The 14,832-nt window shown below is 37.8% G+C and overlaps 1 protein-coding gene across 1 annotated transcript in view; it reads right to left on the bottom strand.

Moving 5' to 3' along the window:
* Nucleotides 1-219: 219 nt before the first annotated feature.
* The window catches only part of LOC139116123 (O-acyltransferase like protein-like), a 32,670-nt gene continuing 18,057 nt past the window's right edge, over nt 220-14,832 (bottom strand). The window contains exons 5-16 of the mRNA XM_070678666.1: nt 12,186-12,454; nt 10,778-10,951; nt 10,109-10,205; nt 9,470-9,740; nt 9,161-9,240; nt 8,761-8,868; nt 8,198-8,333; nt 5,936-6,122; nt 4,095-4,237; nt 3,427-3,679; nt 2,019-2,840; nt 220-1,580 (exon numbers count right to left, since the gene is read on the bottom strand). Of these exons, the coding sequence (XP_070534767.1) occupies nt 3,554-3,679; nt 4,095-4,237; nt 5,936-6,122; nt 8,198-8,333; nt 8,761-8,868; nt 9,161-9,240; nt 9,470-9,740; nt 10,109-10,205; nt 10,778-10,951; nt 12,186-12,454 (1,591 nt within the window). The 3' untranslated portion in view covers nt 220-1,580; nt 2,019-2,840; nt 3,427-3,553. The remainder of the gene's footprint in view (nt 1,581-2,018; nt 2,841-3,426; nt 3,680-4,094; nt 4,238-5,935; nt 6,123-8,197; nt 8,334-8,760; nt 8,869-9,160; nt 9,241-9,469; nt 9,741-10,108; nt 10,206-10,777; nt 10,952-12,185; nt 12,455-14,832) is intronic.

A 14,832-nucleotide genomic window follows, 5' to 3' on the forward strand; every position in this document is an offset into this window, starting at 1 on the left:
TTTATTCAACGTTCTATGATAATTGTATGTTTGTTTGTTTGTTTACCTATTTGTTTCTGTTTATCTGTATGTTTTGCTTATTATTTACTTATGTATTTGTATGCTTGTTCGTATGTCTGTTTGTTTGTTTTCTCTGGCTTCCCTGTGGTACAACTGCACTGCTTGCCCAGTGCTTTACAGATAATGCTGCAGTAAACAAAACCACATGTAAGTCCACACTGCTCGATACATATCATAATATTTATTTTATTGACGTGTTTCGTATGTAAAGTATAAACAGGTTCACACAAAGTGGAAGTTATGAAAACTCGTTTTTAATACCAAGACGTGTATATTTGACAATAATTCCTTTAAAATGTCAGTGTAAACACAGGGACGTTTATATTTATAGAACACAATGACTCTTCGAAATGCATCTCTAGTATACTATTATTCTGAATGTCCTCAACAATGTGAAACTGCAATGTTATTTTTACAGTTGTGAACACGTACCAAGAAATTAATGTATTTCAAAACATATAGAACGCTGATTTCGGACAGAACGCTGAATGTGGATAGAACGCTGAATTCGGATGAAAGTGCAATATTCTTCATCACTATGTTCATTATTTCGAACAAGATCCGATGCATGGCGTGCAGTGGCTTGTCCAACAGATATGTTGATGATCACACAGCAAAATTGCACAAGACTGGTGAACAAATGATTTTCTCGGGAATATTTTATATTCAAATTTGCAAAAGGTAAAAATGTCGTTAACATAGTGGCAAGATATGCCTTTAGGAGATTTAAGGTAACATCACATCATATTATTAGAGGCACTTTCTGGTTCTGATTTTTAGACGGCGCAAAGACTTGCAGAAAATCATAGTTTCATTAACAGCATTCGGAACTCTCGATGAAGTTAAAACATGCAGGAAAACAAGATCCATTATACCATAATATCACGAGTTAACAAATACGCTTCTGTTGTGTTTTTAAATGATCATACACCGGCACTGCGTTGTGAAACACTTTGCCACCTGACATCAGATCAAAAACATCACAAAATAAATTCAGTAATTCCCTCAAAATCGTCTCTAACCAATATGAAATAAACTCTGGGTAATATTTATTATTTATTTGTATAAATATTCATAGATTTACTGAATGACTGATATATTAACATTTATGTAATACTAAATATTGCATTTTGGTGATCATTAATTTTACATCTAGAAAGCAGACTTGCTAGCAGTCCTGCTATTTTTCTGTTTCCTATTACTTTGTGTGCAAATATAGATCAGATTTCTTACCTCCTTTGTAATATTTATTCAGAAGGGTAATAAACTTCAATTCAAATCAAATCAATTAAATTGTTATAACTAAAAGAAACAGTTATAATTTTCAGTAGGTTTTCCCCTTCTAGATAACGTAAAAGTTATTTTGATGCAGACTTTTCCCTGAACCTCGACATACACCATTGTTGATGCGTTATACAATTCGAGAGCATGATTTCCTCTTTTTGTATACTAATTGGACGGTGACCATATCTACCCTCTGCCGTACCCAAATTTGATCACTGTATGCTTAAAAAGCCGCACTTTTCAATCCCTGGTTCTCGCATTAGTGGAGTTCTCCTCCCAGTCAAACACATAACAGTACGATGTTTGATTTCTATAACATTAATTACACAAACTGATTTAAATCTTTTGTCACCTTTTGCTAATCCTGCAAACAGAGCTTATATAACCGTTTGATTGACGGTAGGTTCAAATTGCCAACGGTCATTTATTCCCCAGCACCACACTTGAATTTCCTTAAAATACGTCTTCAAGTCACGTTAGAATTTGAATATAACCACTGAGTTCGATCGGCAGCAGCTTCGTGCTGACCGCTTGGCAGTCTGTCAGCGTTTTTGCGGTCGGAAAAACAAAAAAGTGGCATTTTCTGGAGCGTGTGCCCTCATGTTACCTGCTTGGCGTCCACTTACACAATGAACGCCGCCATAGGTTGGCGCCTTTTTAAAGGGAGGCTCCGCCTCCAGTAAATGCATGCACACTCGTGGGGGCAGGCTGTAAGATGATATTCACACTACGTGGCGTGGGAAGCGTTCAGGGATGTGATTTTGTGCTGGTCTACAATAGTTTCTATGAGCGTGTATAAGTGTTATGTTCTTATCATGGGTACAATCCATAGACTACAGTAAGTGCCAGCATACATTCATTTTGATTTTGTTTTTCTACATTTAGTTCGTTTCCAAAGTGCAGATCATATGTAGCCTATATAGCATATGTAGCCATAGAGTGTCCGTGACCAGACGAGAGATAGTTTCAGCCTATATGAGAGACAGCATAATTAGAATAACGAATTCATTGCAAAGACGAGATAATACCGATAAACAATGTCAGTCAACGGTCTTGTATCCCAGTCTAATGTCATGGAGTCTTCAGGCTCGGATTGAAATGCTGATACTCAGTAGTAAATTATTATCACTGTCTATCCGATCTGATAAAGTACTGAAAGCGTAAGTCAATAAACTTCGTATGCCTTGCAACTATTTAAATACTGCGTTCCTAAACTAATATACAATGTGTATTTTTCTTATGTCATGAAAGGCATATTGAACAGATCTCTACCAGCTTCTAAAGCGGCCCTTTCTAAACATCTTAATTAATCTCAACAATCTATAAAAAATGAAAAACAACTCTCTTTCGTCTATTTTCTAGAACGTTTTTAACTAATGAGAGAGTAGACATTTGTACTATTGATTACGGCAGGAAACTTCGTTCTAACATATAGTTTTTATCAGGCATGTTATTTAAAGTAGGCTGCAAGTATAGATGACTACACAGGGCGATGCCTACGTGTCCGTCCCCAGGGGTGAGTAGGTGTTTCGTTGTATTGCTAATAAAAATATATTCTACCAACCTTTGGTGTTTTGGTCTTAAACTTAGCACTGCCCTTGACAATCTTGCGTTAACGTTTTATCAACATGCTGTATCTATCATCTGATGAGTTTGAGTGCCTAATTGGCCAAAGTAAGCAAGGGTAAATTACTAAGCTGTGGACGCTGTCACCAGATTATCACCGGATTAAATTTGACAAAGTCAACAACGAACAACAAGTCAACAACGAACGCAACAGCAGGTATAACTGAATACCTTGCTGGCGCGTTCGTTGTTGACTTTGTCAAATTTAACCCGGTGATAATCAGGTAACAGCGTCAACGATTAGTAATTTACCATGCTTACTTTGGCCAATAGGCACTCAAACTCATCAAGTAATAGATACAGCATGTTGATAAAACGTTAACGCAAGATTGTCAAGGGCAGTGCTAAGTTTAAGACCAAAACACCAAAGGTTGGTAGAATATATCTTTATTAGCAATACAACGAAAGACCTACCCACCCCAGGGGACGGACACGTAGGCATCGCCCTGTGATGACTATCGAATGAAATCAGTGCCGTGCATCAACATCCATTGAGCGTATCCTACACTTCGGAGCAATGTGTTTATATGTGGCCTACGTTAATTGGTTTAGTGGTGTATTGTCTTCAGTGATAACATTATCACTAGTTCTTCTTGTTCTTGACAGGGAAAAAGATCTTTTCCAGACCAATTATCGGTATCTCTATCACCATGGTGAAGATCACTGCGAGAGCGTAAGTTATGGCGACCATTGCTATCGATACCGCGGCCTGTGTAGAAGACACGCAAACGATAGAATTTGAAATGATTGGAATATGGTCTTGTAACCCTTGAATGCAACTGAGCTGTTTAAGAAAATGCCGTGCTGATATAAGATGGAACGAAACTAAACCATTAGTCCATGACTAATACATTCTAGAAATTGATCGGCCATACACAGCAATAGATTTCCATCTTTCAACCGGCCATTAATGCGTAGCTCAAGTATTCGAAATAATGTGCTACGATATACCCACTTCTTTCATTGAGTTTCATTGTACTTGGAACATTTTGCAGACCAGATGACACTTAGTACTGTAACGTAGCCCCATAGAGTTGATAAGAATGTTCACCTAAGCTGAGCTGTTGAGTAAAGAGGATCTAAAGTTGGCACTGAAAGTTACATTCATTTCCATGCATACTCACCAGGTTAAAGTTCGAATAAAACCACAGGTATTTCAAACTCCAAGTGTACATTAATATCACGGTTAAATGTAGCAGATAAGCGCAGTAATTCACACGAGCTAGAGGCAACCATCCACGCCAGGAGAGAAATCGATCCACTGGTCCTGGATTAAATACAGGAAAATTAATGAAAATTTACCAGTAAGTATGGGATTAGAATATATTATAGTAGCAGACTACGTCAACTTCAGGGACTAAGAAACCATGAAACCAACCGTCAAATAAACGAAACCAATTACGTTTGTAGAAATGGGACTGAACTCTATTTTGATTATCGTAGTAAATTCGCACCAACAATTATATTAGACTTGGTTCAAATCGGTGAATTTTCAAAAAAAAAATAATATCATTTGCACAGGTTGATTTGTAACTCTTCTAAGAGTATTTCATAAAAAGCTATTATAAATTTGGCAGTCCAGGTCAGGTTTCCCTGGTGATCGAACGCATTGACCTTGAGTCTGCGCAGTAGTGAGTTAGTTTCTGTCTGTGATTCCGGGTGAAACTCCCCTATATCGCATTCATCCCACTCGTACAGCGCTCACTCCACTCATCGCATTCATCCCACTCAAACGTTTCATATGAAGACAGAGAACACAAATGGTCGTCTTACTTCACTCAAAAATTCACTAAATCACAGACTTGAACCAAGTCTACAACAACGTATGCAAAACTCACGATTTGGTGAGTGTGTATGTGTGTGAGAGAGACACACATGGTCAGTATTCAAATTTTATTGGGATATGTGTACTGTTCATTACACATGTGCTGTTTGTAACTTACAACAGCCTCTTTCAGCAATTTGAAATTCAAATCATACTTTTGGCGTCGAAGTTTGCAGTTCTCGAAATTTTAGTTCCGGGATATGAAGAAGTTGGGGTAAAACGCAGTGAGGATTATTGGTCATGCATGTGTCGATGATGAAAATGTCCAAAGCCGGCAAATTTACCAATTTAAGGTAGTATGCGCATCGAAAATGAAAGACTTAAAACTTTTCTCAATGAAATTTTCAACAATTCTCTCGCCAAATCGACAATGAAAATCAAGGGTCACCTGGCAAAATATGGACTAGAGAACAAGGTCCCTAACATTTACCGATATTAAAATTCAATATGGCCGCCATTCCTGTGTTAACTATGAGAAAAAATTAAAAATTTGGGGAAGAAATAAACATTTCGATTTTTTTAAATACTGAGCGGGGAATGTTTTAGTCAAAGATCTTTAAATAAGCCTAAAGAAATGGTATATCAGAAAAGAAGTAAACATTTTAGAGTCCGAATATCCAAGACACTTGCTACCTTCAATTAACTGTGGCTGTAAAGGCGTCCCTGAAGGTTGTATCTAATTGGTTGGCTCGATGTCATTGTCATCATTGATTCATTTCAAAACAGCCAATCAGTTACACAAGAGCCTTTGTTTCACACTCCGTAAGTTGTTGTAAGTAATTAAAATCTACCGATCACGTATTAAATTCCGAGCCACTGCACATCGACCAAAACTTGGAAGCCACAGAAAACCAATATGAATTCATCATGACAGAGATCAACTCAGATGTTGTTGCACAACTATGGGTCCGGCAAGCGATTTTCTAATTTCTTGAGATGGATGTAAATATATCGAATACTTTCTGTGGGCTTGAATGCCAAACTAATGCACAACGATTATAGTTGACATTAAACGTGCTGGTTTAGAGATGATAAATACGCTGGAATAAAGCTGAATCCTGATACTTTTGAATTTATTCATAGAGCACAGGGTACAGCATATTCCGATGGAGGGGGAAATTATTGTCAGAATTGTCATACCTCCATTTCCAGTGGCGCAAGCAAATATAACCCATCCGATGCAAGCAGAGAGTAAAAATCGGTGGGTGGAAAGGTAGAGAATTGACGCCGCCTGTGGGGTAGGGTTTTCATCGGTACTGAAGTATGGTCCATAAATAACCAGATAGGCAACTATTGTAGAACAGCACCATAGAAAGACGTTGAGAACCTGAAATGGTGGTAAAGAAGGAATTAATTAAATGATTGTTACCCATGTCTGTTTCTAAGGTGCACTTTATAAGTTGATAAAACGCAGAGAAAGGCTGCCATACTTTAATCATGTGGAACAGATGATCGTGTTAAAAATAGAAGCACAGGGACAATGGGAACATTAAATCTCTCCTATTCTTTAACAGTTGCAAATTGGTCTTACGCTGTTTCATAAATTAAAGAGCTAACGAAAAGATGAATCAAAGTAAAACTTTTATGACCCTCGTCTGTTGTAACTCGTTAGAAACATACAATCACTTTGATTCTTTCAATATTCAAATTTTTCTTTGGACACCACAAAAATATCATTATAGTACAACTAAAATAGGTAAGTTGAGTATTCCACAGAAAAGATTTTTATTTGGCTAGTTGTTTCTCATGTCGATTAGAGTTTGGATCAAGAAGATATATTTAAGGTACAAAAATAAATATTGGTGGATACAATATGCTGGATATCATTTCATATCATGAACATCATTTAATGGCAATGACATTTACTTCATGAAAGATATCAACAGAAATGTGTTTATTTCATGAATATCAATAATCTAAAAATACATTTTGCATGAACATCACCAAAACAACATGAACACAAAGTGTATTCTCGATGGCAAAACTGCATGAACAATAACATATAGAATATATTTCAATTAATTTGAAACAGTCTGGCATAGCTTACACTAAAACCAAACAACGACCAGACTTGCAAATGGTATGAACTTTTGTAAACTGGTTGTGAGATGTCATTCTAATAATATAATGTCATCATTGTCACTTGACAATAACTTGATTAAGATTTATATTTCTTTAATAGGCTGTCACAATCGCACAGGTATAAAACAAAGATTAACTTTATTACATCATGTCTTGCATCTGTAAAATCAATGTGTTGCTATATTGCGTGGAATACTTCTATTATCTTACACTGTAACAACAGTTTCAAGTTCTCTGCCTGGCATAACAACAATAGCAGGTCACTTTCGCTATAGCACATGGAACTCAACCCTCCCCCCAACCTCCAACCCCCATATTAAGAAAAGTCTACCTGGCATTCATTACTCCTGCACAATCTTTATTCTTAGTACTGGCAGGAGAATGGAAATAATATTGCGTACTGGTTTTACATCATAATGAATTTTTTTTTCTCAACTTATTCTCACATTCACAAATACAACATTGCCATTAAGTATCAAAGCATTTACTCTATTATGAGGGTATATATAACATTTATTAAAAAACATATTTAGGCATGTTTTTTCCTTCTTATGCAAGTTACACCTATCTGATTACACTTAGTTCTTGATATTCTACTAAACATTCCATTACGCCTAAATACTTTTATTTGCTCATGGATTTTTGAATTTGAGCCCTACAAATTTGGTCTACTGAAGGACGGACGACGGACACACAGACAAACTAACACATACAAACTGGCAGAATGAAGACATTGGCCTCCTAGAGTGCCTCGAGCATATGGGGCCAAAATAAACGATAATTGTGGCATTGAAGATAGTGCGATGTGCGTCCCTAGATTATTGTAAATGTCTGCGGTCCTAAATCCCTGAATCTCGCATTAGATTTCGTTAGCATCGAAAACTTACATAGTCTCCGTCGCTTGCTTTCCATTTACAGTGTCATCACGTTTAGCAGTGAATAAAACCGAAGAAAAATCTACGCATTTACATCTTTCCTCACTTAACTATTTGCAACTCGCCACTACCCCGACGGATACTTTAAAGCCGATGTTCTCGATTCCTGGTTCTCACGTCATTTCTTGTCAACATAGACTTTCAGTGTGCTAGGCATATTTTCGGTCAAAAAATGATAACACCTTCATTTGTTATGTCATTATGAGTTAAAACTGATACGAAAGTAACACAAGCCTTTCAGCTTGTTGCTTTAGTAAAGGTGTAAGCAATCACATTCTATCCTGCTCACGTGCACAGTGCTGGCATTGCATGTGTAACACGACAAAATTAAGGTGTATTCGCAACATCAAGGACCGTAGCAGCACCTCTGCAATTCTCCATTTACCTTGTGAATTTTGACCTTCTTTCCTTTCAGTCTGAACAAGACATAGCCGAGGATAATACCGATAAGATATTGAGTTATCCTGTAGTATGGCTTTGTGTACAGCCACGATCCCTCTGGCAATGCGGGTTCCCCATAGCTAGAGAGAATTAAACGAATGTTTCCTTAAAAGCTTACTTTAACGATTCATTGAGTGTCAATCGGGGAGATACTCACTTTTACAAATGTTTCAATTGGATACAGGTATCCAGAACAAAAGAGTTTGATTATACTAGACATATGTCAGTTCTTGTGTCACATGTACGCAACGAGCTGGAAAGAGACAACTTTAGTGGTGACAAAATGATAATATGACATAACTTTCAACATGTCAACCTTGTGGAACAATAGTATTATTTTTTCACTACTATAGTAGAAGCATAGTAGAAGCAGTGTATTTCCTCGTTTAAGTTTCGATTCCATAGATTAGTGGCAGTACCAAGTACTAGAACTATAATGTTCCACCTTTCAGAATATATCTCCATCCAGCGACTGAAAGACAAGATAACGTAGTTGCAGTCACATACCTATGTGGGGTTCCTATGGACCTGCTCAAAGCGAAGTTTAAGTAAGCGGATATAGCGAAGGAACACAGTGTGGTGATAACACTGACAACGATGCCGATGACCCATCGACTGCAACGCAGAAACAAAGGTAGATAAATGTGCCGTTTGTGAAGATAACAACGGCGTAAAAGGTACGTCTGACTTTTTCTACCATTTAGATATTGCACAACACGACAAAAAATGCCGGTAACTAGTAAAAGACCATAGTCCCTTATCTTCGGTTGCGACGTAACGATGAGGTAGCGAACTGAAAATTTGTCTAATTCCGCTGGGCTTTAGGTAAACCACCTGCTGATACTGGTGTGGTAAGTTTTCCAAAAACAAAGCACAAACAAAAGAATAAGAAGAGAAGACAACCTACTTGTACAAAAGGACGATGAACAACGGACTGATAAAATACAGCTGCATATCAACGGATAAATACCAAGACCAGCCCATGCACTAAAGAAACCAAAATGCAAAGTGCGAAAGTTACTTAACAACGTAACAGCCATTAAATAAAATACAGAAATGGAGCTAGTTCTAGCGTGTCATTACTAATTACTGTCGTCGTAACTGTCTGGTTATTTGATTTACAGTCTCCCTATGTTTGCAGAGAAAACGGGGTAAAGGTACTTTGCTTAATTGGGCTAGCCTTATTTCTTTATAATCTGAAGGCTTCAATTCTCACCTCACTGGTACTTCCAGGAAAAGGATACCAATTATGGATGTAGAGTAGGTTTGCCCACCACGTATTGCATATATGCTGGAATGGATACCAATATGGCCACCAGATACCTTCGCCCATATGTATAGTTATTGTGGAATACAACAGTAGAATGAATGCGTAGGCCGGTGTGAGTCGCAGATAACGATGGGCGAAAAAGCGTAACCAGCTAACTTTCCTTGCTCCGCCACTCTTGTCAATTTGCTTCAGAGTAAGATAGGACACCAGAAGACCACTAGGAAAATAGAAAACAAATGCATAAGAATGGCTGGTCGCTCCCGAAAGTTAAACTCCTGATGAGTAATATCCTTGAGGGATATTTACCTTCATGGTCTATACCAACATTATCGTGTTTCATTCGGCAATTCCTGCAACAAGTTTCTTCAGTTTTGAATGTCAAGAATACACTATTGCTATGTCCTCGGAAAAGAGGAGCCTATCGTATGTATAAATAACCAGCTCTCGCATTACAGCTGTGAAAGTTGCTAACGAACATGGCTTTGTTTTTTTTGTTAATGGGTTAATGGCCCTCTCAAAAGTACACATTAAAATCTTTTCGGGATGAAACGGGAGTCCAATCAAGTCTTCATGCTTGTAACTTACCCGAGTACGAAGAAGGCTTCAACGCCAAGTTCACCATTTATCAAAAAATAAGCTGCGTGTTGGGTCTTAATGTATTCTTGTACGTAACGTACGTTCCCTGCGTGGATGAATTATGTCAAATAACGCAATGATTATCGAGTCCAGACAATAGTTAGGGTAAACATTTGAGATTTGAGAAGTGAAATAATCGCAATACAAAAGTTGTATACATAGACACAAAACAGCACAGAACAGACAGTAAATATAGCTGGTACACAAACAAAGTCAAATTCATGAAAGAAAGATATATGGACCTTTGGCCAAAAGACCAAGAAGTGATGTCAGGTGTTTCGAAAATAGTAAGTGCATCCTGCCCCGCATGTGGCAGCTGCCATATATCAATCTGTAAGTCAGATAGGTAGTGGTCACTAACTAAGGCCCAATGTCACCGATGCCATCAGCGATCATTTGTCGAAGAGAGATCTTGTATTTATCTACCAGCTTGCGATACCTGCCAAAAAAGCGTTTGAATGTAGAGAAAAGTGACTTTGGCGACTGTGAGGTTTTTCATCCAGGTGAAAGACAACACGACACAAAACTCCAGACGTTGTTACCTGCAGGTGCATTTGCTCTGTTTCTCGATTAAAGTTTTGAAGAGTGAAGATACCAATAAAACTAAGGCATACTCACTGAGGTAACCGATCCCTGTCAGGAACAGCCAGGTATGGAATACTATTATCCAAAACATGCTGATAACACGTATACCGTTCAAACATCCAATACTTCCCTTGGCTGGGTTCGTATTTAAGATTTTGCTTCCAGTGTCAAGGATAGAGAAGGCAATGGCGACGTCGGCAAGTTTGCCTACAAAGAAGAGAAGCAACTGGAAAATTGTCACTCTGCTGAGGTGTATCTTTGTTCACAATTTTGGTGAACTCGCCCAAGGCGTCTTTCTCAAAGAGTGTTAAATTGAACGCTATTCTTCAGTTGCATATAGCGCCCTATGTTGTCGCGTAACACAGTAAGATATTTCAAATTACCTGTCATTTGGTACAGAGTCCCGTGTTTAGGCTATTGTATATAATATCACAACCATCGATGTTGATACATTATCATAGATCCAAACATTTCCCGTGAAAAAACGAAGGTTGTTGTCATTTAACCTTCAACCGCATTATCGTGTCAAATTTAACCAAAACGTTAACTACGTGCATATAAACTCACAAAGTCTATGCTTTTTGCATTGAAAATGTTTTGATCTGTGATGATGAATCAACATCGATGATTGTGTTAGTTAAACGATAATATCATATACTATAGCCGAATCATGGGACTTTGTGTCTAAAAGGCTGGTGACCATTTACCCTACGTCAGAAGGTAATTAGTCCCCAGCCACGGGGGTACATAGTCCTTGTTTAGCGTATATTTTATTACATGCCTCTCTTAGTAGTCTCACAATTTTGTGTCTGTTAAATTGCAAATGACAATCATATGCCTTATTCAAATGTATGACGAAAATTTGTTAAAGAATAGAATGACTTTTTTTCATCATATGGCGCATTGATATTAAATCACTGTTATGCGGTCTACGATTTTTTCTGCATTTTTCTGAAAAGTGGGTTTCTTACGTGAAACTCATAATGTCATCATTTTCAAAAACCGAAGTTGTCATGTTAAAAATAATACCGGTCACTTTCAGTCAAATGATAACTATGCGACCACTTAGGTCCTCAACAGGTTGCCATTGAATTCTATGGGGGCCCGATATAGGAGCTATATGAGACATGTAATCAATGACTATACACAGAAAACGACAACTATAGAATAATAACCCACTATGATCACAATGATCAGCAGCAAACTCATGGCAAAAATCGGTTGGTCACAACGCGCTTGCCACCAGTCAGTCAAACATGTTATCAAAAATTACATTTACTGGTACATTACAGTCGCGTGCGTATCGGGCTGGTCTGGCAAATGGTTGGTCAGTTTCCGTAATGATGTTTGCCACTTAGTTCAAACCTTGAGTATGCAGGTCTCAAGAAATATCTGGAAATAGGATAAAAAGCAACCAGCAACTTAATCATCATCTGTTTACCTTTCGTTTTGCTGTCTTTCGCTGAAATTGGAGGCTGACTCGGTTCTTCAATCATAACCTCGGCTGTCAAAGTAGTGCGGTTCTGTACAGGCGTTGGTCCTTCCGCTGATTCTTGAACCTCTCCATTATCTTCTAGATTTTGAAGTCCGCTGTTTTCCGGGGATATCTTGGAGGCCTCCTCTTTCTTTTTCTTGATTTTCCTTCTTCTTCGTATTATATCGTATATTGTACAGCATACGATAAAGACTGACAACACTACACAGATAAATCTTCAGAACAAACGAACAAACAAACAAGCGATTAATTATAATCCTCAGATGATAGTACAAGGGTTAACTGTATACCTTTGCAAGCAGTGTGTATACTATGCGAGATGTCCTTTAGTACACTGTCTAGTGATGAATTTGAGTTCCTAACTCAATGGAGTACTTCCATTCATTAAGACCTTGCTGAGTTTGAATTCACACTGTTATAACTGAAAACGGAACCTTACAATGTGTAGACTTAGTTAAGGAACAACAAACGGAAGGTTAAACGCAACTATAACTCACTTCAATTGTGTTTCTATTGAAGATCTTGTGTAGCTTAGACTCCTTTGGCAAGTGTTGAAAAACTAATTGAAGGCATTTCCTGCCGATGTTAGTTTCCATATTTTTGCTAAACTATGAAACGGTATTTGGTCTCTCAAAGACAATGACAAGGCCTTTGGCGCATCTCATAATGGTCAATTATTTACAGAAATGGAGCTACTCTAATTTCAGCAACTAGTGTAATCTTTGTATATCAGAAAAACAACACATGACCAATGGTGATAAATCTACCTCGTTAAAACAAACGCTCTGAGTTGGTTTCAAAATGTCGCCAAAATATTATTTATCAATTCTCAACACCTCCTAAAACACTTAGGTAAGGAACAACGAACAGGTTAAACGCAACTGTATGTCTAAACCGTGTAAATGATAGTGAAGATTTGAGGATACGTTTAGTTCTGTCTGTCAGTCTGAAGACTGTAGAATAGAAGAAACTGAAGTAAAACATATCATTACTTTGTTCCTGAAGTATTGTGTGTTACTTTTTAATGCTCTGCTTAAATAGTAGATATCCTTTGTATTTACTCCAATGGGGGCGGGGATAATTAAATTGTCGATTTCTTTCAAACAATCAAACTGTACAATTTTCATTAACTTTACATACAAGCTTTCCTGCTGAAAGATGTCTTTGTTTTGAAAGTGAACAGCAAACATATCGATAAACATGAAGCCTCTGCATTCAATTTTCGAACGATGGGGCATCAGAGGGAACAAGACACTGGTGACATTGACAATATCTTCCCTGTAGTTTCCTCCTAACCACCCGAACCAGCACCTTTTCTTTCCATTAAATAAATGAAATCATTTCATAATCGCCAGTCCCTTTTCACATTTATTTTCCTTGCACTTTCCAATAGCACGTCAAAGGCATTTCGTTTCAGGACCGATCACCGGTTTGTTTTTGTTTCAAGTTAAAATAGACAAACGAACCAAATTTATTTCAATTTTGAAAACTGAAGGACCGACAAACTAGGATTGGCTTCAACATCTTTCAAGTTTCCGTCTGCCGTACTGACCGAGTCACCTGTACCATCGTCACAAGGTACCAAAGTTGATTTCAATCGGCCAATTGAATCTCTTGCTGTTCAAGTCCCGATTGCTCGCAATGACCATGCCTGCAAGTAGCCGTGCAAAGGTTTCCTTTTTTGTAACGTCGATTTAATTTCTCAGCTTTCATCCATTTTTATATATCGCAAAGGCAAAGCCACAACAAACAGCGAGAACGTGAGGCAGCGACTATCGACAGAGGTAAATGTGGTAGAGGGTACCGTTTTACGTCACCGCATGGTTCATTAGTGAAATCCGACTGCCGTAAAGGAATGTTTAGCCGCAAAGTTAAAAGCCACCACTTGTTTTGTGACAAAATAGCGCCACTAACGGCAAAATTTCAAAAGGAAAGTTTGTGTTTTTCCCTCAAAATCGCCAAAAACGGAATTTACTTACTTTGGCCTTACCTAAAATTTGCCAATGTTGAAATTGAAATTCAAAATGGGCACCATCCCTTCATTAACTTTAGGGGAAAAATAATAATTTCGATTTTCGAAAAACTAGGACAGTATAATTTATTATTAATTTGAGAACTATAAAACGAGCCAAATAGTGGTAGATCAGAAAAGAATTTCAAACATTTGATAGTCCGAATACATTATTTGTCCCTGGGACGTATTCCTCCTGAATTAATATATCTGCGCTAACTTGGGACGTGACTCACATATCCTGGCTGTGTTGACAAGTTAAACACTGTGCACTTTGACATGATATTATTTTGGAAGTTGAACGAGAAACTGTCGTTCATGAAAAGGGGAACACACTCATGTTATACATCACAGCTTATGGTAGTCTGGTCCCCTGCCCCGTTTCAACCGCTGGCTGCGCTGCTCACGAAACTAAGAGCCCTGTGTTCCTGTATTACAATAATCATACAAATGTCAAAGGTATTGTAACATTAACAAATATACTGAGAACGTGTTGTGTGTATTCGAACAGGTGATTGGAGATTTCTGTAAAATACAGTTCTTCCAGCCTGGCTGTGAACAATTGCACGTTCATCGCTCACG

This window comes from Ptychodera flava, chromosome 17 (genome assembly GCF_041260155.1).
Source record: "Ptychodera flava strain L36383 chromosome 17, AS_Pfla_20210202, whole genome shotgun sequence".
NCBI classification, from domain to species: Eukaryota; Metazoa; Hemichordata; class Enteropneusta; family Ptychoderidae; genus Ptychodera; species Ptychodera flava.